General features: G+C 33.1%; 1 protein-coding gene across 7 annotated transcripts in view; it reads right to left on the bottom strand.

Moving 5' to 3' along the window:
* LOC143244877 (leucine-rich repeat-containing protein 40-like) overlaps window positions 1-27987 on the bottom strand; it is a 129921-nt gene that overhangs the window by 63746 nt on the left and 38188 nt on the right. For 6 of the 7 annotated variants that reach the window (XM_076490320.1, XM_076490319.1, XM_076490321.1 and 3 more), the window contains exons 5-8: window positions 17039-17162; window positions 12473-12615; window positions 3203-3375; window positions 951-1041 (exon numbers count right to left, since the gene is read on the bottom strand). In XM_076490320.1, coding sequence (XP_076346435.1) covers window positions 951-1041; window positions 3203-3375; window positions 12473-12615; window positions 17039-17162 — 531 coding nt within the window. The remainder of the gene's footprint in view (window positions 1-950; window positions 1042-3202; window positions 3376-12472; window positions 12616-17038; window positions 17163-27987) is intronic. The other variant, XM_076490324.1, reaches the window with a different exon arrangement.

Raw genomic sequence — 27987 nt, 5'->3', positions numbered from 1 at the left:
AGATAGCCCGTGTGTAGTTTTGTGTGAAATTTCAAGAAACAAATAAACAAACTTAAGAGATGTGATTTTGTCCAAAAAATGAAAAAGTTTAATTTTAAACAAAATAAAACATATATAAAGATACAGTGGTTTAACTCAATACAGGCTTGGCTGATTTGACCAACTACGTTACCTCTTTGTACTCACTTAAAACCTTTCTAGATTTAATACTTCTAACTTTCAACATATTGTATATATCTTAACTTCACTTGTCAGTCTTTCAGTTAATAAGTCTTTCATGTACAAAGAAATCATACTTTGTAGTAAAATATTTTTAATAAAATAAAGATTTGTCTGAAATATAGAGTGTTTGTCTTGAATAGTCCATTTGCAACGTAATTTTGATGCTTAAATTAAAAATAGTTTTCCCCATCCCAAAAATTTCAAATTTCCTTTGAATAATCCTTAAAACCTCTTATATGCACTACTAATGAATTATGAGAGAGGTGTGGCAAGAGAGATCTGATTTTCTACTTGATAGTTCTGTAATCAAACAAAATTGAAGACAATAGAAAATATGGTTTGTACAAGTAATGATGATTTCATAAATAGTAATTTAAATTTAATTTCATACTTCTTTGATGGGTAGTGGATAAAATAGGTAGATAAGATGACATGTTAAAAGCAAATGTGTCATGTGTGTCACTCTGGGGGCAATTCAGGATTTTTTTAAATATTGCCTTGAAGAATTAAGAACTTAAATTCAAATGTAGATTATTAGCTAAGAGTTTATGCTATTCTAATTGGTATAACATAAACAAAAAGTAGTGTCATAAAATTTTGAATGTAAGAAACTAAAAAAACTTGTGTCATGTAGTAGAGGAGATCTATGGCAATAGGGTTAATTCATCACAGAAATGTTTAAGACATCTTGAGGCATTGCCAATACATTTTTAGAAGTTTTTGCTCACCTGAATTACATCTCTTCTAATGCTTTTCATTGGGTTGCCTTCTACTGACAGAAACTTCAGATGTGACATAATTCCCAAAGCAATGGGTAAACTAGCAATGTAATACAAAATAAATGTTAATCAAATTAGAAAGCATGTTTTCATTTTTCTATGTACATATGTATGTATATATACACTCAAAATATACTCCTTGTTTGTAAGAAATTCGTAAAGCTTTATTTGACTGTTCAAGGTAATTTTACATATACAAGTTTCTTTAAATATACAAGGAATAAGTATTTTCGGGTATGTTGTAGTAAATGATGCTCATACATATATACATAGATGTCTGATACCCACCTTTCAGAAATTTTTAGTTATGAAGCTTCATATATAAAGGTTAATTATGTTATACTGAAATGCTTTTGCAGCATCGCAACATCATTGTAATCTATGTGACCATGCACGTTGACAATAGTTCTGCAGGGTAGTTTCCATTATAATAGGTTCTATTATAAACCTGTCACATCCAAAGTATACTATTCATCCCTGAGTTTTCCCACACTCTGTCCATTGTACCAGAACAAAGGTTTTCCACCAGTGCTTGTTTCAACAGTCTAATCACACAGGAATCCATACTTATTCTGCACTTGGCAACAAGTCCTTAATGTCTTTGTGACATATACCATGAATATCCATATCATTCCCCAGTTTCTTGAGGTATGCAATAGTTAAAAGGATGATGTGAGTGAAAGCCTTATCTTTGTCCATTCATACCCTTTTAGCCTTGTTTACAAATATAAATTATTCTTGATTATGTTTACACTGTTATCTGACATATGTAAATGGCTTTTTCTACTGATCTCTGTGTTTGAGGTTCTCACCTGTTAAAAGATACAGCACTTTACTTATCATGGCTAGAGTACTACTTGTTCAGGTCTTTCTCAAGATAGTCATGGTGCCACAAGTTTGTCCACTTTCTTTTCCAATGGAATTAAGTATAAAGGGTATCCTCATATTTTAATTTCTAATATCTTAAGTTGAAAATATCTAAGTCTATGAATACCTTTCATAAGAAACAGCTATTAAATGCCTTTTCCAAACGTCATTCATTTTTGATGGCATCATAATACCTACAAAATGCCAAGCAATGCATACATATAGTTTTGACACATTCCATCCCACCATAAGTTTATATAACACACTCAACCCTCTGTATTCTAAACATAGAACAGAATAAAAGTAGGAAGTTTCATAATAAAAAGCTACATGTCTTTTAACAGAACAAACTGGTAATACCAGTAAATTAATCTATTTCTTCTATATTATAAACTAAAGATTTCAATTGTTTTTCAAATATATTTAGGTCTAGACATATGTTTCCATGTGTATTTAGTTTTTGTTAGATTGTACTGTTTATGGCAAATCTACTCTAACTATTTGCTGCCCTTCCTAATTTTCAACAGCCATTTAAAAGGAGCATAACTGGTTGGCAGCAACAAACCAACTCTTGAGGAATTATTTTGCCAAGAATAGTGGGACTGACTGTTAAGACATCACCATGTCTAGAAAGGTAAGAATGTTTGGCTTCAATTTCGTTCCATAAACAACAGTTTACTAGAGTAGCACCCTAATCACCAGGTCACACCAGACCACCACAAGTAGTACATTGTCAATCTTATTTTCCACAACATCATGCAGTAAATGAGTCAGATATATATCCAGAATGCTGTAGGTTTGTAAATCATGTTTTAATTTGTGTAGTTTTGTTGCAATTTATAAACAGATAACAAACTTAAAGACTTAAGTCTGTTCTGCTAAAAACATTCAGCAATTTTTATTTTTAAACTTCCTCCTTTTAATCTAATTTGATATTTAATTATCATGTGTATCTGACTAAAATATTTTGTACAGTACAGTTATGACAAAACTACCATGACAGATCATAAAAAAAAATTGCTGAGACTTAAAAGTTTACATATATGTACAATTCTTTTTAAATGTCTTTTCAAAACCAAAATTTATATGGTACGATTGGCAACTATAAGCAAAATTAATTTTAATTCAACACTACTGACAACGTGTGTCAAATTTTTCTCAAAGGTTTAAGATGTAAAGAAAATTAACATAATAAAATAAAAAAAATACCTTTCAGACATGTCACTCCTAATAAAGCTGAAACATTTAATTTAAAATACTTTAACCATTATATGCTGGACTAAGTCTACTACTGTACCCACAAAAGGCAAACAAACTAAATGAATGAAATATACCTGGACAGGTTATTGTTAGTTAGGTTTAAATGCTCAAGACCTCGCAGCATAGTTATTTGATCAGGTATGACAGAAATTTTATTGTCTCGAAGATCTAAAACTTTCACAGTCATCAGTGTTTCCAACAATTCTGGTGAGATTTCAGAAATCCTATTATTCCCTGCCTGCACTTCCTGCACAAAGAAATGCCATATACTTACAAAGAACTATTGTATTGTAAATATAAACTTTAAGAATAGAGAATATACAGTTATATTATAGGTAAAAAAAAAAAAGTTAAGGTCTACCAATAACGATTTTGAAAACAAGCAACAAATTAGCAATCAGTTGAAAAAAAAAGGTTAAGGAGAGACATAGAACAAATAATTCGAAATTTACAAAATATGAATTTGAAGTACACTTGACATCTTATCTACATACTGGTAAAGTTTCTACATCTGCAGAAATTAATATTAAAATTATTTACCAAAAATTAAATAAAAAATAAGATTTATCAATTTTTTTAAATGTTTTATTCAACTTAATATGTGTCTTTGATAAATCTTATGTAATTTAATCTTGATCTTGACATAATAGTTTCAAGTTACCAAAACAAAATTACTTATGCCTCCTGTAACAAGAGATAAAATTTTACTTGTCCCTGAAGCACTTAAGCTGCATTAATTTCATAATTAAAACTCTTTCCAGCTCTCCCATGAAAAGTTTGAAACAAAAAAATTGGTTGCGTCTAATCATCTGAAGAATGGGAATGAAGAATGCAACTAAGAAATCAATGTAATTGGTTGAAAAGTATAACTTCAACTAACCTAACTATGAATGGTAGCCAGGAAGCAAAAGTTTAAGTAAACCTTTAGGTTTACTTCCAGGCATTTACCATTTGAAGCAACCCTCAGGTTTGTGTACACAGAGCAATCTTTCCTGGAAAGCTCTAAGAATTTATATCAGGCCTTGTATCATTTTCTTATTCAATTCCTTTTGTAATAAAGGCAACCAGAAGTTAGATCATGAAGTACATGCATAAGCAGTAAGGTTTTAGAGGGTTCAGCTGAACCCCCTATTTTTGTGATGTAAAAACATTATGTTTCCATAGTTATAGCACAACAAGTTATGATATTTAATGTTTTGAATATTTGTAGATTTTATGCAAAGTCATGCAATTGTTTATGCTACATTTCATGTAAAATTAGTCTAAAATTTAATATCATAGCCCCTATTTTTTTACAAATTGTTTAGAAAGCATGCCCTGAGATTGTCATAACACAAATTAGAACCCTCCTTTCAAGCATTCTGCATATAGACCTAAGGTACAAGTACAATAAGAAAAAACAGCTCTTTGACCTCTTTTAAGAAAAATATCAAATCATCTCCTGTGTCCAAACAAAAGATCAAAATTCTTCTTTCAAATATATAGATTCTAAATCTGGAGTTCATCTTATATGAAATTTATTATATAATAACAAGAGATGTTAATCTTTATTTTTATACCATTTTAATATAAGCCATTGAATAATACATCATAAGCACAAATCATCTAGACGATATTTTTAAATTATCTCAAATGAAACATCTCCCAGCTGATTTTAATTTTCCTATGTTTAAAACATGTTTGTTTTAAATTGTACAAAAATAGTTAATGTTCAAAAAGGTATTCATTTTTACTTTTATTGGTTATTTCATACCTTATACTGATACATATAAATGTATGCCTAGTAAGATGGAGTGATACATTAATTATTTAATCCTACAGGTACAAATGGGTCAAAGTGCATTTGTTACAACTTTTAATATAGTTATATTTGAAAGCTCATTAAGACAACTTAATTACCTACATATCAATAACCTTGAAGTCAAAACTTGGTTTATTATTCAAAGGGTAATGTTGTAGAAGTTTTAAATTCTTAATATAAAAACGATATGTTTAAACACATTTTCAATCTTCACTTTTCTGTTTCAAGTGACATTTCTTTGCTTCAAACTACCCATTTTAGATATTATTAATACCTTTTGAATTTAACCTAAAGTATACACTTATAACAGAGACCTTACTAAGACATAATACAATTTACAACCTCTAATCTTCTTGCTTTACTGAGATATAAACTGGAAAGTCAAATCCATGTGTCATACCTTCCTATCACATCCTGTCTTTCCAAAAATATAGGTACATTTTCTCTTACATATGCTGTTGGATTATTATAACCAACAAAAATTTTTCTAACTTGAAAATGTATTTCAGATAGATATCTCCCTACACAGATTAGCTATTTTCCTTTTGAAATTGCACCTTTGAAAGACCTGCAAGCCATCAACCTTGTAAAACTTCCACCTAAAAGTTATGTGAACTTGTATTACTGTGTGATGATGTATCAGGTAGCAAAATCTTCTACCAAAAGGAGTACAGCACATCTCCTTGCACAAATGCTCTCTCTACATTTGGGCAGGATATTTCTTATCTTTGAAGAGGCAGCCAATAAAAGTGAACCAGGTAAGTGTGAAAGGAGGTGGGAAGATGTATGGAAGTAGAGGGTTGTCAAATGATGATTTACATGTTGAACCACATTGATTGTGGAGTACATGGAAGCTCAAATCTTGTGGCATGTAAAAATATATCCTGCATATGGAGGGCAAGACAGAACATGAATAGTAATATTTGTGAGAAGAGGTAACTTACTGTATTGGAAATACATTTTCAGTTAAAGAAAATGTTAATTTCAGGTACAATGCCTCACACCTCCAAACATACAATTAGCTAAAATCCCATGTTGAGATGGTGGAGGAATAGGTGTAGAAATTACCTAGATGAACCTCCATTCAAGAATACCAAAAGGGGCTCTATCGGAGCACATCTGTGGTGTACCACATTATGTCTCAGCCAGTATATACTCTTTTGCCAAGTATAAGATAGGAAGAGTTAAGTAGCTTGAAAGGTGTCAGAAGAAGAAGCAAAACAGATATATCACCATCTCAGAGCTTGTACACAAGCCACTGGATAGCCAAAATGTAAGGTTGAGATACATTCATACTGTACCATGTGTGCTCACCTCTTCAACTATTAGTCTCTACAGATCAATACCAATGTAGCAGAAGGGAACATATGGAAATTATCTATGCATAGCTTCTCAGCCATCAGACACCAAGATCATACACCACAAATAGAAGGAGAGCACTGCAGCAGTTACAATAAATAAGGATACTTATGAAACCACAAGTCAGCCATCAGACTTTATCAGCCTTTTGCTAGCTGCAAGAGTAGGATTAATGACCAATTCATCACACTTAGATATAAGCACTACAAATTATTTTGCAAGCATATCTGATGTGGTAGTCTTTGCAGGAGCAAGTAAAGGAGAATAGGAAACAGTGAATTATATGTCTGAAACCCTTTTGGAGATTATGATGTATACAGCTATGGTTGGGATGGTCTTCACTACACTCCTGTCACACTTGCCAGCATCAACTTTCATGTTGCAGTCACTGAGGGGGGTATTCACATAGAGGAGACATGGAGAATGTGCCCAGATCCCATCAGTCTTTCAGTTCAGAAATACTTTTAATATAAAACCTCATTTTTAAAAGCCAACAAGTGCTAGCCAGAGAAGTAGACAGATGCAAAACTCTGGTGCTGGCTATTTCTATAATAGTCTGTGGAATTGATACAGTCTGGATGAGATTGGAAAACGACTTATAAATTCCATGAGTATAACTCTGGTGATCTTGCAGAAAAACTCTATCTTACAGTGGGTGCTGAATGAACCAAGGCAGATGATCTGAACACTTTCCATTATCCTGGCCCAATACAGAATTTTGAGCAAGTATACCTTGTGAAGCAACACTAGCTACAAGGAAAATGCAGCAATGAAAAATTGAAAAGAGACTGGGGCAAAGGTACAAGAACAACGGTAATTAACAGCAAGTAGAAAATGACCAATGTGTTTAGGAAGAGAGCAGAAACATCTGCTATAGGTTCAATAGGGACCTAGATAATAGTAATGGAAAAACACAGTGATAACTAATCAGGCAAGAAGAAAAAGGGGGTGGTGGATGAGTCAGGCAAGAAGGAAAATAGAAAAGAGCCAGAGAAAAATTATTTTGTGACAACAGGAAAGTGGAGGAAATTCCAATGAAAAACACAAAAGAGACAAAAAAATCCATTCCATGAAAGCGAAGGAACATGTTACAATACAATAACGTTAAGAAGAAAGGTGAAATTGAGACCAAGGTGATAAGTATGCCCAATATCTTAGCCCATGAGTGTTAGAAGGGTGACAAGAATGGAAGAAAGAGACAGCTGTGATCAGGTAGATTGGACAAATTTCACATACAAAAATGCAGAAATATCACCTTCCAAAGTAAGAGAAAAGTTTGAGAGTGGATCACAACAGGCTGAAAGTTAGTAAGAAGTCAGGACTGAGACTAGGAGAGATGGAGTAATAGAAACAAGGTTGGAGTAACTTGTGAGAAGTCATCAAAAGAACATCACAAGAGCTGTCCCAAAACAAAGTACTGAACTGAAATAGGGGTACATGTTTAGTAAAAAGAAAAAAAAAAGAAGAACCAGTCCATACTGAAGGTCTAGACAGCCAGAGCTGAGAAATGACCATAAAGGTTAGCAATGAGGGGTGTGGTAAGGCAAGAAAAGGAGAATGAACAATGGAAAATTAGTGGGTGAGAGGAACAAATCCATGGCCATTATTTAGTCACATTAAGAAGACACCCTATGATAATGTGCAGTGCCCTCAGAATATGAGCAGTTATGAAACTTATCCAAATTCAATAGGTCCAGAACTGTCTGAACAAAATCTTTTATACATACGAGTTAAAGAGTAAGGAAAGAAGATTAAACATTAACTACTATGAGTACATGTTAAAGAATATGTAGTCTCATCTAAACACTGACTATATGTGACATGGTATCGAATAAATTATGTCTAGCATTTATCATTAAACAGTATGTGAAGAATTTATGAGCCAAATATATTCATTAAGAGCTATGTGGACATGTTAAGAAATAACACTATGTGCAAATATTATTGTGAATGTGTGGAATGTTATAGAGTAATGGATAAGAATTAAACATTATCTTTCATGTTTACATATTAAGGAGTAAAGTACTAGAACTGAACATAAACTTTCCTGTGTACATAGAAAAAGGCAAAGAACTATAACAAACATTAATCATTAAGTACACATGTTGCAGAGTAAAGAATGTAAAGTCTATATATCATCATCAAAGTGTTGCAAGTTAAAAAGGAATAAATAATATCAATAAATTATTATCTCCTTTGTGTATACATTAAAAGTAAACTGAACCAAACACAAATGTCTAGGTATACATGCTACAGAGAAAAGAACTAGATCAAAGCATTAACTACTGAATGTACATATTAAGGAATAAGGAATTATGATCAAAATATTTTGTGTGTTATATGTCAATCAGTAATGAACTGAATTAAAGATTAACATCTAAGTGTAGATGTTAAAGAATAAGTAAGGTATTCTAAGCATCAACCATTACTTGTATACTGAAAGGAGCAATGAACTATGAATAAACACAATATTCTAAGAAAGGAATGATGAGGAGTAATAAACTATGTCCAACATGAGCTTCTGTGTGTATGTGTGAAGTAGTGATTAACTATGTCTAAAGATTATCATCAATACAAATATATTAAAAAGTAATCAACCATGACAAGACATTTTCTACAGTTAAGAAGTAATGAACTTTATAAAAACATTATAATCTATGTGCACCTTTCTTTCTTTTTAGAATTACTTCAAACTGCAGGGTGGCCCATAAGTCCCTACCCATCCATATGTTATTATGTTATATTCAATTATGCATGTATTATAAATTTGCTTCTTTTTTTCCGGAGAAATATGGCCGATGTAAGCCCATTTACACTTTAAGAGTGTATTGTGACAAGTACATGGGTACATGAGTGCAAGAATACTGGTGACACCATAGATACAATAACTGGCAAATTTAGAGAAAGATGGGTAGGGACTTATGGGCCACCCTGTATAAGAGGAAACTACATTTGATTATCCTAAATGCTTTAAATTCATTATGGGCTACACATGTTTATATTTAAATTTTATTGTTTTATTGCCATTTGAACTGTGTATAAATTAATATTCCAATCATATGATTTGTAAATAAATTGTAAAATATGAAGCTTATGTTACCCTAATGAATTACATAATACCTGCTCACAAAGATACTTTCCAAAACAATTTTGTTATTAATATTTACTTTATCTACTCTAACCTTATCTCACCTAAAAAGTTCCTAATTTTTACATTTTTGTTACTTTTAAAATAATAAAATGTAATTACATAAAACAACCAATAAGATACTTACAGTCATGTGCAAAAGTTAGGACACTCTATGAAAGCCTGTGTATTTTTGTAACATTTTTGGATATATAGATATTTAATCTAAATATTAACAAGACTGAGATATTATAGGAATATAACTAAACAATTAAAACTGAAGAAAAGACTTTTCAAGCTCTTCTGTAAATGTAATTCTACAAAAATGCATATTCTAACTGAGGAAAAAGTTAGGAAACCCTAATCCCTAATAGCTAATGTTACCCCTTTTAGCTGAAATAACTTCAGTGAGACACTCCTTGTAGCCATCTACCAGTCTCTGACATTGGTCTGAAGAAAGTTTGCCCTCACTCCTCAATGCAGAATTCTTTCAGTTGTGATTTGTTTGAGGGGTTTCTTGCATGTACAGCCCGTTTCAAGTAACCCCACAGCATCTCAATGGGATTAAGATCTGGGCTTTGACTCGGCCATTCCAGGACTCTCCATTTCTTAGTTTTCAACCAGTCCTTGGTGGATTTACTGGTATGTTTTCGGTCATTGTCGTGTTTCAGGGTACAGTTCCACTTAAGCTTTAATTTTCTTACAGATGGTCTCACGTGATCCTCAAGCAACCTCTTATACACAGTAGAATTCATGATGGATTCTATGATTGTAAGCTGTCCAGGTTCTGCTGCAGCAAAGCAGCCCCAAACCATGACACTTCCACCTCCATGCTTCACAGTTGGTATGAGGTTCTTTTCTGGAATGCTGTATTTGGTTTATGCCAAACATGTCCTCTGTTCTGGTGTCCAAATAATTCAATTTTGGACTCATCTGACCAAAGAACATAATTCCAGAAGTCCTGGTCTTTGTCTACATTTTCTCTGGCAAACTTAAGTCTGACCTTGATGTTTCTCTTAGAGAGCAAAGGTTTCCATCTTGCACACCTCCCATGCAAGTTAAACTTGTGCAGTCTCTTTCTGATTGTAGAGGGGTGCACTTTCACATCAACAGTAGCCAGAGCCTGTTGTAGGTCCTGTGATGACATGCTAGGGTGTTTGGAGACCTCTTTTAGCATCTTGCAGTCTGCTTTTGGGGTGAACTTGCTTGGACGACAAGACCTGGGCATGTTGGCAGTTGTTTTGAAAGCCCTCCACTTGTTGAGTATTTTCCAGACAGTGAAATGGCTGATTTCAAAATCTTTTGGGATCTTTTGAAATCCATTACCAGACTCATAAGCTGCTACAATTTTCTTTCTGAAGGCCTCAAACAGCTCTTTTGCTCTCACCATGGTGCTTACTCTCACTTCAACAGTCAGGAGCACACCAAACTAAATGTCTAAGGTTTAAATAGGGCAAGCCTCATTCAAAATGCTGAGTAACGATCTTCTAATCATGTGCACCTGGTGTGACACACTTGTGTGTGAGTTGAGCCATTTTAAGTGGGAATAAATGTGGGGGTGACCTAACTTTTTCCTCGGTTAGAATATGCATTTTTGTAGAATTACATTTACAGAAGATCTTGAAAAGTCTTTTCTTCAGTTTTAATTGTTTAGTTATATTCCTATAATCTTTCAGTATTGTTAAAATTGAGATTAAATATCTATATATCCAAAAATGTTACAAAAATACACAGGCTTTCATAGGGTGTCCTAACTTTTTCACATGACTGTACCGGAATTTTCTTTGTTGTCAACTGTCAGTAACACTTAACCCTATATTTTTATACTAATGAGAATACTGTGCTAAGTAATATTTTACTTAATTAAATAATGCACAAAAAAATTCAGAATAATAAAGTGCAAAAAGCAGACAACTAGGCTAAACTTGTTGATGTGTTCTTTTGGGAATGGAATAAAGTCTGAACTGAAAACAAAACAGATAGTTCTCTGTTTAAAAAAATGTAATATAATATGTCATTTGATAGGTTAGAACCTTGGATTTATATTGATAGTAAACAATACAGTGTTACAAATAAAAGTGAACTCCTGGCAATTTCTGAAAGAGAAGATGTGACAGGTGGACATAACAAGCAGGGTCTGATTTTCAATTACATGGCTCTGTAAAGAAATAAGACTGAAGGCTATAAATATTATGCTTTATCTGAGTAATAACAACATTATAATGAATAACTTACATTATTTTTCATACTTCTTCGATGGGTGATAAATAAATCAGAGAAGAGAGGATGCCTAGAGAAAATATACCCCATTTCTCCACCAGGGAAAAGGCAGGTTTTTTTTTTTTTAATATTATCTTATAAAATTAAGAACTTTAAACTATATTACGTTCAAAGATGGATTATTAGTAACGTTTTTATACCAAGTTTATTTATATACCAGGATAAGAAAGTAGTTTAATTAAGTTTTTAACACAACTCACTAAAATTTTTGACATGCACACAAAACAATGCCATTCTGAAAGAGTTAACAGGAAAATCACCTTGCATTCTGACTAACTCAGAAAATTTAGGCCCCATAACTCCAAAAAGAAATCTTTAATAAGAATAATTAATTATAAATCAAGTTTTTGTTTATAACATAGTTGTAACATTTACTAAAAGCTAGCCAAATTAAATAAAGATACACTTAGTGGATTCAAATTTATAGTTAACATAGTTAGAAACAGTTTAACAAAAACAATGGTGATAGGAAACATCAATGTTGTTACCACATCTGAAAACATTAGACAAAGTGAATTTTTCATATACAAATAGTTGTTTAGATTCTTGTTGTGTTACACCCAAAAAATACAACCCGGTAAGACACAAAACAAAATGGTTTGTATAACTCAACTGTTTATTTAACTAATCTCTATTCTATTATTCAGAGTTTTATGCTTTTTAAAAATGTTTGAAAATCATTGATGCATTGATGCTCTCTCTTCATTAGAAATTATGTATTAATGCTATAAAACCATTATCATTCATGCCCTAAATATAAACATTATACACATATACCTTTAAAACAGTAGAGCCTCTGAACAATGGGAGACAAACTAAATGGTTGTGATGTACATACAACTGCTCAAGGTGCAGTAAAATACCAAGCTCCTCAGGAAGCTCAGTCAGGAAATTGTGAGTGATATCAAGACTTCTTAAAGCTAGGATAAAGAAAAATATCTAACTATACAACTTCTTTACAGTAAAGAAAATTATTAAACGTTATAATTTTCTTATACTGAAAATATATTTCTGAAAGCTACTTACCTTCTCACAAGATTAGCTATTCTCATTCAGTGCTGCCTATTATATGCAAATTTTCTTTATGCATGCCACACCCCTTTCATTTCCTTGCTATTGAAATTACCATTCTTAACATGTCTCTCATGTAAGTCATCATGCATCATCTCTTTACCAATAGTAGTATTATATGCTCACATAATGCATGTGATTTCCTCTACTCTCCTCTACCAAATTTTCACTTCAAAATTTGGCAGAAGATATGAGCACCAGAGAAATGGGGGAAAAAAGGGCAGAAAGGGTAAGATGAGGTAAGAACCTATTCCAAATACATTTTCAGTGGAGAAAAATTACAACTTCTGGAAAGATACCTCCCCTTATAAGATTAGCTTGAATCCCACATTGAGGAAGAAGGACTGGTGCAGGAATGAAAGAAGTACTCCAAAAAGTATCCAAAAAATTCTCCTGGTAATGAGATCTGGAGATCAAAAGAGTGAAAAGCATGCCACTTCTGAGCCAGATATTCTCTTCATCAATATGTGTAATGTGTTAGACAAAGAGAGGGTAAATTTAGAGATGTAGAATAGTTAGGGCACATTAGAACATACTTCATGATGACAAGAAAACATACTTAGAGAAAATTATATATTTAAAAATGGCTGGTATGGGTATAGAAGGCAATAATAGAGGAGGGAACAACATTTTGACCTTCTTCGGTCATCATCAGGTTCACAGTAGTTGACCACATATTTGAAGGCAGTTGTGTAATTGAGTGTAGGAATGTAGAGGGCGTGCTTAGATGTTGGATATATTTATTAATATAGGTGTAAAGGTGTTCCTTTGGATTGGTTTATTTTGGGCTTGAGTTTCTCTATAAGTAAGGCTTCTTTAATTTTGCATTTGTTTATGTTTGTTTCTTTATTTAATATTTGGATGTTTTCTATGGTTATGTTGTGTTTATTTGATTTGCTGTGTTCGAAAACATGAGATGGTGACTTTTTGTGTTCGTTAAATCTGGTTTCTATTTTTCTACTTGTTTCTCCAAGTCGTAGCAGTTATTACATTGTATTTTATAAATAATGTTGGTGTTGTGTTTGTCAGTGTAGTTTTTACCTAATATAGACCTTAGTTTCATGCCTGGTTTTTTTAATAAATTTAGTATTAACTGGGACATTATATTTAGTTACTAGTTTTTGCCAAATGTTGGTTAATTTTCTGCTAATGTCAGGAATATATGGTATGCAGCCGAATATGGTTTCATGGTTTTTTTGATTGTGGAGTATATTTACTTTTATTAGTTGATTTTGCTTTTTGTCTAGGTGTGTGCGTATAATGTTTTCTACGATTTGTGGAGGAAACTTACTGATGTTGATGAAGTACAGTTTTATTTTGTCTGATTCATCGTTAATTTTATCTGGTGAGCATAGTTTTATGGCTGTGTTTATTTGGTTTCTTAGTATGTTGAGTTTTTTGTTTCGTTTTGTGTGCTGAGTCCAAAGGAATGTATAGTCCAGTATGGATGAATTTTCGGTGGATTTCTGTTTTAAATTGTGTATTGGTTCTTGTAATTTTGAGGTTAAGAAATGATATTTGATTGCTTTCTTCCTCTTCACATGTGAAGTTAATGTTGGGAAGTATAGAGTTAATGTGATTGAAAAAATTAAGTGTGTGTTCTGTAGATGTGAATCCTGCAATCGTGTCATCTATATATCTGTACCAATACAGTGGTGGGTGTCATGCTGTGTTAACTGCTTGTGTTTCAACTTGTGCCATAAAAATATTGGCTAGAACTGGAGATACTGGATTGCCCATGCTTAGGCCATTTGTTTGTGTATAGTTGTAGTTGTTGAACATGAAGTTTGTCTTCATCGTCGTGAATTCTATGAGGGTTGCTAATTGGTTGCTGGGAAAGTCTATTGATGAGTTAGGGTCTTGGATATAGAGTTATTAGGCTATCTTGCAGGCTTCAATGGTTGGGACTTCTGTAAAGAGGGATATGACATCGTAACTGACCATTAAGGCTTTATGATTAAGTTGATTAAGGTTAGATTTGAAATTAAAGGAGGTTTTGATGAATGAGCTGACTGATGTTACATATGTGGAGAATACTCATGGTAAATACATAGCAGCTGTTTTTAAACATGTAATAGGCCATACTTGGTCAACTATATCCAAAACCTTATCAACAGATATTGACAGTCCCATGATTTTAGGATGATGATCATACCATTTTCACTTCACACCTAAGAATTGGGGATTATAGCCTACACCAATTTCTGGGTATAATGCAGGGATCACTTCTGATCTGTTGATCCAGAAACTGACACTCAGTATCAAAAGGATGTCTGTTGCATGGAATAAATTTTGCAGGGTACTAACATTTACATGAAGGTAGGATGGGGTCTCCCAGTTGGAAGGGCAAACTGCAATTTTGATGACTCAACTTTAGTGTTTATATAAATGGTATTAGGAAACCATGTTATCCTATAAGGTGATGGCTCAACCCTGTGATAGTGTAAATGGTATCAGGATGCCAAAAGATGACAGATCAATTCCAGTGTGTATGGAAATGGTGTCCAAGGACCACATCATCCAATAAGAAGGGGGGCTCAACTCCAGATATGTGTAAATGAAATCAGGAGATCATATAATCCTTTAAGGTGATGGATCAACTCCAATCCTTGTGTAAATGGTGTCAAGAGCCCATGCCATACAGTACAATAATATCACAAATCCTTGCTAAAGGCACCAACTAACTAAGCCTGTTCATGTGGTTCTGATGACCAAAAGAGGGGAACTTGCTACTAAGATCCATGGCAAAGTCATTCAATTGAGAAAATCCCACTGATGACAAATATCATAGAAAATAAGTAGATCTAATGCCCAGTCTATTGGATATATTTGGTCTGGGTGGAAAATTCAACCCATTACTAGATTGGAAGCACCTGACACGACCTCTGAGGAGGGAAATGATGATTAAACTCCTCATCATTCTGAATAAGTGCAGCTGACTCAGGAGGAGCCTGAGCAATGTCTGGGGACAAAAGCTGACCCATGTAGCATTCAATCTCTTGATGTAGATAAGCAGAGAAATCCATCACTGGATTGTCTGTACCTGAGGTCTGAGAAAAGATACTAGTTATTGGTGTAATCCTTGAAGTGAACTTTGGAATTCATAGCACAAAAAATGTTCACAAAATTTGTGCGAAAAAATATAGTGACAAGAATGAACTGGTATAAAATGAAGCCAAAATGGACCACTTCATCCAAAAAGAAAATGCTTGTCACACTGGAAACACTATTCACACAAAAGAGTATGTCTTAACTTAGACATTGTCAAATAAAAAGTGAAGATTTGGTAGAAGTCTCATGAGTGTATCATGCTATTATTGGTTAAGAGATGACACATGATGACTTACATAGGAGACATGTTGGAATATAATAATTTCAAGTAGAAGGCTTGTAGCATGCTTAAAGAAAAAGTAATGTCTGAAGGGTAGCACTGAACAAGAATAACTCATCTTGTTAGTGGAGGGAAGTATGGTATCAAAATAAATAAAACAAAAAAATCAAATACATTATAATAACAATGGTTAAACTCCATTTTCAAATAAATTAAAGATGAGTACTAATACACCACTAATATATAAATAACATTATAATGCTCCTGTTAAATTAAAAATAATATTTATGCACAGTAATATATGAAAATAAGGAATTTGTAATTATAGCATTTGACACTAAATTAATATTAGTGAAATGTGTAAAAAAATGATGTCTGTAGTAATAATATGAGAACAAGGAAAAAATCAGTATCACTTACAATAGCGAAATATAATTGTTAAAGATAATATTGTACAGCAGAAATAATGTTGCTGCTCATCTACCTCATCACTCCAAGATTTAAAACTCTGACATTTCCAAAAGTTTAGTTTGAACATTATAAATGTAATTAAATTTTTATTTATGTTAAGAAATTAAGTATAAATCAAGAAAAATAAAAAAATTCTGTTCATTATCTTAGTTATTTGGAATTAATATGGTGTACTTGTCATTCTATACTAAAGATTAACTGTCAAAGAATATATAATTCTTTTTTGTCCTGATAAAAAAACCTTTTCCAACATTTCTAGCAAGATATAATGTCATACATACACACGCACATATATATTACTATCAGACCATATATTTTAGAATGAAAATATGGTGTTATAATCACTGAAGACACAAGGTATGTAAATACTTTTGGCATATTATTGGCCACATTAGTTCCACGAATCTGATATCTACTAGTAACCGTATACATCTGGGTCAAATTACTGTCACTGGAATACTTATATTTACCATCCATACTGCCAATCTCTGGGGGCAGCATCTTCAACTTGTTATTTGACAGGTTCAGCTTTGACACATGACTTAAATATCCTATTGTACATGGAATGCTGACCAACTTATTATGTGAGAGGTCCTGTCATAAAAATAAAGACACAGTAAGACAGTTAACAGGTAGATAGACATACAGACGTGAGAAAAGACAGATACTGGAAAAGGAAAGTCAGAATGAGAACGTTATTTCCTCATTATAATACTTCCTAAAATAGTTAATAATTTTCCAGTTTAAAACTACAACTCACATGAAAAAAAGTTACAAATGACAAATGAGGAAAACAATTTCTATTTAAATCCTTAAATCAATAAGAAACAGTTTTATAGTTATTTGTAACTTGTAACCATTTCTTATCATATTTGAACCATAATTTTTTTTTATTTTCATAAGGAAAAGAGAACAGTGGTGAGAAATTTTACAGTTGTCATAGTTCTGTATAAATGTGCTTTGAGAACACGAAATCTTGGCTGCTTGCAGTCATTAAAAAGGGTGCTGAGGTTCTGAACACTACTCAATACAAGCGTAGGAATCTATTGGTTAGTGCCCACTACAAATTGGAGTTTTTTTGTCTCGTTGAATTTACTAATAACAACATCAAATAATCTACAATCACAAATATCCACATACTTGTGATCATAGCCCTACTGATATTTAATTTGTCTTACATATGTGGTGCCTAATATGAAATTATTTGTAACATTGGCATATGTTAAAATTCATTGTGAATTTAATTATCTTATAAAGTCTTAGTAATTAACTTATATAACTTAATAAAAAAGTATCAAAAATAAAAATGAGTAAGAAATGCACGACTCAACACTATTGTATCTTTTTGAACTACAAAAATTAAAGATTAATGATAGTTGTCTTCAACACTTTCTTCAGTTACACAGATATCAGTGTATTTAATGTTATAAGAAAATTTCAGAAAAAAAATCAGTGTTATACACACCATCTTTGTACTACACTAACTAACATACACTCATACTGAAATAATCCTATTGCAAAGGCAATGTCAATGTGTTTGTTGGCTTGCATTCAAAATTTTATTGAACCACTATTTTATGAATTTATGTCAATAAGTTTGATATCAGATTGCAGATTATAATTCAAATTTTAGTACTATACATTAGTTAATTTCTTAATTTAATAGTAAATATTAAAAGAACACATCTAAATAAAAATATTTGAGTATCACATGGTATGTTGAATGCAGCAATGGTTCAAATTAAGTCTATAGTCTCAGAGAAATTAGGAACTCAATTACCACTACTGACAAGGTAGAATATAAAATAAGCACCACATATCTATTCTATTTCTTGAGATATGACTTATGTATTGAATCAAATAATTTTTTTAAAAATAGCACCTTATATACATTTATTTCATTTTTCTACACGTAAATAATCAATCAAAGGCTTAGAATATCCCCCTAGTCATTTTCTCAGCTATTTTAAAGTGCTTGGATGTCATTTCATTATTTTGTAAAAAAAGATTTTAAACAGGTAGGTTGTGTCTTTAGTCTGTTAACAATTGCATATTTTTTTACACAAAGTACATCTTAGCTTCTGAGCTTGGTAAATTAGATTGGATTCAATGACACTGATATAGTTATTTGTGATATTTTGGTTACTTCAATTGTATACATAAAACCTTAAAATAATTATTTTATTTCACTTCCTCCATGTATGAAATCTGAATAGGCTTAGCAATCTACCTTCTCTGTTTTGATTAATTAGTGCTAATCAAATCCCCCAAACTATTTTGTACCCTGTTTAATAACTTAGTAGTAGTTTTATCTCAAAGCAACCTTGAGAGTTTTGATAGAAATGTAATGTTCATCAGCATATTGATAAAGTAGTTATATGATTTACATTCAGTTCTCTCTCTGCGAATTCTTTATTCCACATATAAACTTCCTTGAGTTGCTGGCTTCTTTGCACCAATTTCAATTTTTTTTTATAACAAGTACATATATAAAGTTAAATCCAACAGCTAAATCCAAAGGCTGTCCACATGTCTGTACATGTAAATGCTCAAAAGAGTAATCCAGGCCACAACCACACAGGTGAGTTCCCACATCTTGTCCGTGAAATTATAAAGCTGTGGACCCATAGTTAGATCCGAGGTTTAGTGGTTAGGGAATATGGACTGCAGTGTAATATCATTGTAATGTAATATTAAGAAAACCTACATGAAAGTTACAGAATGTTGTACACTGGATCATCAGAATTAGCAAAAGAAGGCAAGCATCACAAAAGTAGACAAACCCTTGCTCCAACCTGAAGAACCATGAAATGCAACAAACCAAGTGTGTAATTATGGCCCCAAGAACCCAACCTGAAAGTTATAGAATGTTGCATGTGAGCCACTGAAATTACAAAGAGAAGGTAAGCAACACTCAGAAGAAAAGCCTTCCCCTCAACTTGAAGAAGCACAGAATGCAATAAACTGAGCTTGAAACTACAGGGTCATGAAGAAAACAGAGATCATTCAGCCTTGTGTTACGAAACTAAATCTTAAGGCTCCAAATTAAAGAGAATGCAACACCTACTGCCTCTGGAATTATGAGTAGGATGTAATACAAACAAAGTTCAACCAATGGCTCAAGGATTTAATGCTCTGTGTGCAAAATTATAAGTAGTCAAGAACCTTCTTCAATGATCAATAAAGGTAATATAATGATCAATAAGAAGGGCCATGCTCAACACAACTGGATAAAAAATGGCATCTCTGAAATGGAATTTTTAGAAACCTCTTGGATAGGTTGATCCTATTCCCACCAGATATCTGTGAAAATCATTCAGGGTTATGGGTGGGAGGGTGTCCAGCTTTGACTACTTCTTCTTAAATGGAATAACACGTTCAAATATCACTCAGCTACAGACCTCTGTCCACTACTCTAGCAACTGGAAACTGGGAGTGATGAAGGCTCCTATGCTCCACTATAAAGTAATGGTGGGAAGAGAAAATTTATGTTAGCAAGTCCTGAGGTATGACGTTCTGGAGACAGTACAATGGGTGAATCATGTTCTCTATTCTGAAAACCAAACCAATTCCAATTTATTCAATCTAGGAGTTATCAAGGATTTGCTTTATGCATGATAGTCTACAAGTGTCTGTACAACTCCATTGTAAACTGAGGATACTGAAGGAAGTGATTGAGACAAGAAAGATCAATGATAAACTGCCAATTACCTATCTGTTCTGCTACTACAAACAGCCAGCAATAAAAACCCTTGAAAGAGTTGACTAACTCTATGGACTCTCTGTTTCAAAGATCATGGATGGATTGAGCTTGATGACTAGATGAAAGAGGATCCTTCAGGAGTGAAAATGCAATCATTAAGAGAGACACTGGAGGAAGAGACATTAACTGAATGGCCTACTAATCTGTGATGAAGATCTCCCACACTGACATGAACCCTTTGAATTGAAACCCTACAAATCCTGGCAAAATAAGGCAGTCTCTGAAGCCATAGTCTGCACTCCACTCAAAAGAAGGATACCTGCTAGTGAGGTTGTAATCACCCTTGTGTTCCAATTGATTGTGATGCTGAAGCCAGAGATTTGGGAACTTGAATGGGAGATTCAGAGACCATTCTGTAAAAGACCTTTGGGACAGATGAGAAGTTAAAGTGGAAAAAAAAAAGAGTGGAAATGGGCTGCATCCAATTGAGATTCCATATAATTGGGAGTAATACCAACAGAAATTAACTCCTGAGAAAGAGAACTTTTTCTGAGGGTTGAAACACAAAGGTGAACACCCTCCAGCAAGGCACCTCTCACCAAATGATCCCAACAACAAACCAACCTATATACCAAGGATAGGGAAAAAGCTAATAACCCAAATAAAGCCAAAGTTAATAAATTACTCAGATCATCCAAAAATTGCATATTAGATTTGTAATAAGTCTCAGACAAAAGATGCAAAGATGATAAATAGCACAAAACCATTTTAAGTGACAGACAAATTCTAGAAAACTGAGAGTGATTTCGATGAACTGTGGCATTTTATGCACAGCTCCAAATAGAAAGAGTCCAGACAAAGGTTCTCCAGGTGATAGAGTGGTAAAGACTCCCATGTTCCACTATGGAATAATGGGGAAAAAATCCTGGGCAAGAGAGGTAGAGAGAGTCCAAAGAGGGGTTTTCCAGGTGATGGAAAGCCAAAGTATGCTGATTCAGAAAATGAGTAGGATAAAACAAGGTACCAGCCTCTCTCAAATAATCAGCAGGTCACATTGTATGTGCAGCAATGTGTGTCAAAGGTAAAAGAACCAGGTAATCAAATGAGCAATTTTTCCCAAATAAAGAGGCAGTTTCATAAGTTAAATGATAAATATTAAAATATTAAAAACTTGGCACACTAGCTGCAAAAGAGGTGCAGAAAGTAGAATGTCTACCTGAGACTTATGACTAGATGTTTGAGCAAAGGTGTTAAAAATAAGAGTTCTCACCAGACTGCATGCAACTCTACTCCTCTGTGTATAAGAACTGTATGTCCCTCCTGTGACACCTGGGTGGTTCCAGGCTCATTAGATGGTAGACGAGTAGCATCAGGTAACCCCATGTCTAAGACATGAATGAGTGTATACATTTTTGAAAAACATCGCCAAATATACTGCTTTTCTTTTTTTAAAGTAAAATAAAGAAAATAAACAATAAATTCAAGCCCCACTGGAAGAGGTGCAAAGAAAAATGATAAAACGAAAGTCACAATAACATTGAAGGGAAATGTGCAGTAACCATGTATGACCATCATCATAATTTCTGTCATTGAGAAAAAGTGAACAAGAAGTATAAAAGGAGCTTATACACTGATGTGGTACAGTAGATTGCACTGTTGTAGATGGAGAGAGACACAAGATTAAAATTGTTATAAACAGTATAGCAGGGTGTAATGACTGGGGTAAGTGAAATATAATCCTTATCAATGCTCAGATGAACAGAGAAGAGAAACTTCTGTCAAGATAAAGTTAAAGTGTAAGTGGAGTAAGCATGTTTTGGAATGGAAATTTAAGAATACCTCATAAACATCCTATAGATGGTTAAAGCTATAGATCAGTTTTAATTTGGTAAATAAATTCATATTACAGTTGTAAAGATATTTATGAATAAAGTGCTAGTTATCAATAAGGAAAATTATTAAATGTAATTACTACACCAAGAATATATACTTTTGTTAGACAATAAAACTGTTTGAAGATGTAGATACTAATGATGATGACTTAAACTTACATCTGGTTGTTTCATAATTTTTTTTTAGTAAGAAACACCATCACCACCAATCTTACCTAAAAGATTTCTTCCTCAATTTAGATCCAAAAAACCATCAGTTATTTATTAGATCAGATCAAAGGTGACATCATAATCAAACCAACACTTCAAGATAATCACAAACATAATGATTTATCTTAGGGTTTTTAAAACTATTTTTGAGACTTCATGGACTTTTAGAGAAAGAAGCCTAAAAAATCAGGAATTTTACAAGACTTTTAAGACTGATGAAGAAACCAGACTACTAACATTGACATAGCAGCTTAATGAACTAAGCTTTAACTTTTGGTACTGTTACAGTGCATTATTTATGAGAAGAGAACAGTTGAGTTAGGAATTAATAACCAACCTCATAATTGCATTAGCAATTTGATAATTTCATAACTTGAACATTCAAACTGGCTTTGCCTGCCATACAATATTCAATATAAGATTTAAAGGAAATGTTTCCTAATTCTGATGTAGCCACTACACTAGCATTACTGCAAAACTATCGAAAACAAATGTTTGTATTTTTAAGCAGACTTCTGTATATCAAACAGTTTCTAGTAAAACTCTGAAATCAATTTTAAAATATTAAGTATACTATTTTTCTTTTAAAACAAGTTGTAAACTACAAAAAAAAAGAAACTTTCTACCTTTCTGTTCATTAATATACTGTTACATCTGGAACTAAAAATTGATGGTGCAACCAATAAAATACTGAAAGATGCATGGTCCACTCTACTGGCAGAATCCAATAACCTCTGGAAAAGAAACCTGCTAAAATGTTCATAACATCTGAAACTTGGAAAGCTCAGAGAATGAAACAATGTAAATGTAGCTAAAGAAGTTAAGAAGCTGCAGCAAAATAAAAGGTTGCAAGATAGAGTACTGCACTGTTTGTTGATATATACCATCAGTCTAAAAAACTTGTGTATACTAAAATAGAGTGATACTATAACAAAAAGAGATACTTCTGAAATGCATGTTGAACTTCCAAAATGATGTGATAATGGGATTTTGCAGAGATCACACACTTGTATGTAATTGCCCACTGTTTTGTGTGATGTATTCTGATCCAATAACTCAACCCAAGTGTTGCATTACTGATCATTTTATTAAACAGCATGTGCTAAGTAATAAGCAATTGTCAACCATAACGAAGAAAAATAACAATTGAAAGGTTACAATATGACAAAACATTTTAGTAGCAAGATATGAAACTTGATCTGGTTAGCAAGAACAGCATACCTTCCTATAGCTCATACATAAAATACATAAAGGCCACATAAAACACATCAAAGTGCAGTAGACATAAATGCAGAATTGAATTGAAAACATGTGACCTGAAGGGGGTGGATTCATGAAGAACTCTGCTTGGGATGCTACAAAGAAATCCTAAACTTTGACATCTCCATTTCTGATGCTGCCATTAACAATTCATGTGATGCTCCAATAAAATTTGATCCTTGATCACACCTAAGAGTTTAAACAGGACCTTGAATGGCTAAAAAGTAGTGCAGAGCATTACAAAAGGCATCTGTTGACCTGTCATCAAGTAGCTCCATACAGACTGCTCTGGACACCACACGTTATGAAAAGACCATATTTCTTACATTCCTTTCTACCAATTTTCATCACAAAGGGTCCAAAACAATCTTTTCCAATATGAGAGAAAGGTGTTGAAGATTCTGTTTGCTACTTTGGAAGATCAGCCATTTTTTTGGGTATGTAGCTTGCTTCTCAGTTTCCTGCATGTTACACATTTGTACAAGTGAGAGGAAACTGCTCTGGTTCCTCCAACAATCCAGTAACCTTGTGACCAGCTTTCACGTTGGGTAAAACTGCATCCTTGGTGAGTTACTTTCTCACGAAAATGTTTGATGATCAAATTGACCAAATGTCCTTTTCTGGGAATTATGATGTAATGTTTCATATTGTAGTTTGCCAACTCTGAGAATCCCATCATGATCCATGAAAGGATCCAACTTTTTCAGTGGTCCTGTGGCTGACCTTTTTTTTGACTGATGGACTTGATTTCCTCATGTAAGGAGGTACTCTTGAAGCATGCAAATAATGGTGTTTTCTGCAGTTTTCATTGCTTGTACTAAGCTGATAATTTCTTTCCCCTTTTTCTTTGCTATATACCTCAGAATTATAGTGTGCCTTTTTCTTTGCTATATACCTCAGAATTACAGCAAAATCTGCTTTCCAGATAACTTTAAGAGAACAATACTTCCTAGTGGATCATACACTGATGCAGTAGTTGATAGGACACCCATACAAGTTAGTGGTCATACTGGTAGACAGATGCAGAAATTGAATTCATCCGATTTGATACACCACTGAATGCCGAGTGCTCATTCAATGGGAAGCTGGTCAATGTGTAAATCTAGGTTCTTCAGTTCTTTAGCTCTTTCTGACTCAGAGACTGCTACCATTACCTCATGGCTGTTGGAAACGAATTTGTGAAGTTGAAGATTTCCTGATAAGGATAAGGCTTGGGAATCTTTTATCCGCTAAATGAGCTACAACTCATCAAGCCATCATCCACATAGAAATCTCACTCAAGGAAGTCACAGGCTTCTCCAGAGAATCTCCCACATCCATCTGCTCCAATCCTCTTCAAGCCAAAATTTGCAGAAGCTGGTGAGGATGTGGCACCGAACAAGTGCACTTTCATTTTGAAAGTACAAGACAATGTTGACAGATCACCGTTTTTCCACCAGAGAAATTTCAGATAGTCTCTGTGTTCAGGATGCACATAAAATTGGTGAAACATCTTCTCAATGTCCCCCATAAAGGCCAAAGATTCCTCCTGAAACCTACATAGGACAGATCAGGGAATTAATCAAGTATGAGCCTTCTAGAAGTTCGTCATTCAGATAGTCTCCTTGATAACAAACACTACAATCAAAGGCAACTCTGATCTCACCTGGCTTCTGAGGATGATAAACACCATGGTGTGGAATGTACCAGGAAGACTTGGGCTCCTTTTCAAACAAATGACACTTCTTCTGCCTCCCTTCACTCTATTATTTTGGACATGAAAGACTTGTAGTCTTCTAAATACTGTGGATTATTCAGAAATCAATGTCTAAGTTGTTCTAGTCTCTTTTCTGCCAATTGTTTGTTGTTAGGTAGGTCTGGCTGTCCATAGTAGAAGGGCAAGGGCATGGTGTAGAAATCTTCTTTATCTCTGTACGTTTGTTTCCAGCATTGTCATGAACTTGATATCTTCCTGAAACATAGAGTGATCCTGCTTGATTTTGTTCTTGGAGAAGTCCAATTTCAACAGTTAAATTACTTGAGGCAGAATTTGCTCCTCTTTTGAACTCATGTTACAAATAAACTGAAATTCATCGGGATGATGTTGTGTTCGAATAGCATCTGGCACCTTCTGAGTGATTATTTTGTGGGTTAGTGCACTTGGGTTCTCAGTGCCAGTTCTTCTGCATATGCTTCTTCTAAGATCAATTTTCTGAGCAAATGGCTACTTGTAGTGACCAAATATAAAATCACATGGAGCAAGAACCTCAGGACAGTCGTAACCCACTAGAAGTCCAACCTCGCAGTTTTGAAAAGGGAGTATCTGTTCTTGTGCATGATACAAAATAGATAAATAGTGCTGAGCAAAACTTTCATCAAACTTCATATTGAAAGACAACATTACAGTGTCTCAGCTCTAGACAGGGCATGAGAACAAAAATGCAAGTCCAGAGAAAGCAGTAAAAAAGGAAGAAACTACAACGAGCTCATTTAGAGGTAACTGAGGTTAAAAGAACAAGTTGTAAAACACTATAGGTTTATAGACAGACTCCACTGAGGAGCGAGTCCCCTGTTGAAAGTGTTTTATATGAAAACAAGTCATGGAAATTGCCTATTACAGAGAAGCCATTGCAAAAAAAGATATATCATTCCAATTAAAATTATCAGAAAAATGAGAACAGAGAATAACTACTATTAAATAATGGTGTAGAAAAATATAGCCTGCAGGGTAAAAAACTGAAGATAAATCAAAGTAAAAAAAAAACATAGAAAATTCCACCCATGATATTGATAGTAAACTAACTTTTAAATTAGCATCTACAATAACCCAAATATCACGAGACTGTGAAAATAATAAGCATCCTAGACTGTTTGATAAATTGGTTCAGAATTTAAAATATAGATTACCTTAAAGAAAAAAGATACAAGACCAGAAGGAGTGTCTGTTCTCTGCATACACTGAAAGTACAACAGCTTGAGCAAAAGGTAAGCCTTACTGAAGTTAACACTTGCACAACAAGTTATTTGAAGGGTGAAAAAGTGGAGAACTATAGTTAAATGGAGTAAACATTTTAATCAAATAATTGACATAATCAATTATTTATAAACAGCAAATATATTCAGGTAATATAAACTAATCAATTAATAAACATTGTGATTAAATTAATTAATGTTATTAAAATAATTAGGTAAATGAAACAAGCATTGTTGATTATTACTATTTTTGAATTATACTAACAACTGATTAAACCACATTACAATTAAATCATTTATCACAAACATAATGAACTAACTGAAATTAGTTATTCCATTTGTAATAACAATAACTGATTAATCAAAGTTATTATTCAGTCAACTGTCAAAAACAAAAATCAACTAATCAAGATAAGGGTTTCCAATTATTACAGTTTCCTCTATTTGAAATATCCAAGTAATCAAAATATTGCAATTGTGTTTGACATTAAGCATAAAACTACAGACCAGGTTATCCGTACAGGACTCCACCAATAACCGATTATTTCTCTAAGCTAATATAACAACGTCAATGTGAATAAAACTTTGCCACAAGTTTCTGAGCCATGACTTTTTCTAGACACTTTAGAAATATGTCTGAACTTTGTAGACCTGTTTTCATTAAATGACACTGCAACGCTTATGAACTATTAACTACTACATTTTTTAAATAGCCTTCTATAGATGTCACAAAGCGAGACCAAGGTATATTCAAAATTTAATTAATCTAATTTATTGTCAATGTATTTTAATGAAATTAGCATTATCAAATACATTATAACTTAAAATTTTATATTATACAAGTATCAGCCCTTTATTTTGAAAGAAATCATTGGAACAAACAATTAAATCTTGAGTGTTCATGTCACATGATGCACATATCGTCAAAAGACATTATGTTTGATTGTTTGTATGTCCTTATAGTTCAACTCTCAGTACCCCTACCACATTCTAGTTGTAATTAAACACATACAAAGTCAAATGTAACACATTAGTTTCATTTTTCAACTGCTATAATTTTTAGAAAATGATTTTATCCTCCCCCTTCCCCCTCTGCTAGTCCCTAAGCTCACATTTCAAAGTAATTTTATTGCTAAGTGAAAGTTTTTTTGTCCTTGAATGGGATTCTTGTAACCAACAGAAAGACCAGAATTTGTCTCTCCAAGATAAAGGAAATATAAGTCATAGATTATTTTTCAAATGGCAAAAAAGTTGTCATTGGTGTCTGTTGTAGATATCTATCAGTGTCCCTCAGCACTTGGCTAAATTGTTTCACACCTTATATATATTAGTTTGATAGATAGTTAAACTGCATTAAGATTTACTTTTATATTTTAGTTAATAATGTATTATTTGTGTTTTA

Source organism: Tachypleus tridentatus, chromosome 2 (assembly GCF_004210375.1).
Source record: "Tachypleus tridentatus isolate NWPU-2018 chromosome 2, ASM421037v1, whole genome shotgun sequence".
Classification (NCBI taxonomy): Eukaryota; Metazoa; Arthropoda; class Merostomata; order Xiphosura; family Limulidae; genus Tachypleus; species Tachypleus tridentatus.
This window is presented reverse-complemented; position numbering and strand designations above follow the sequence as displayed.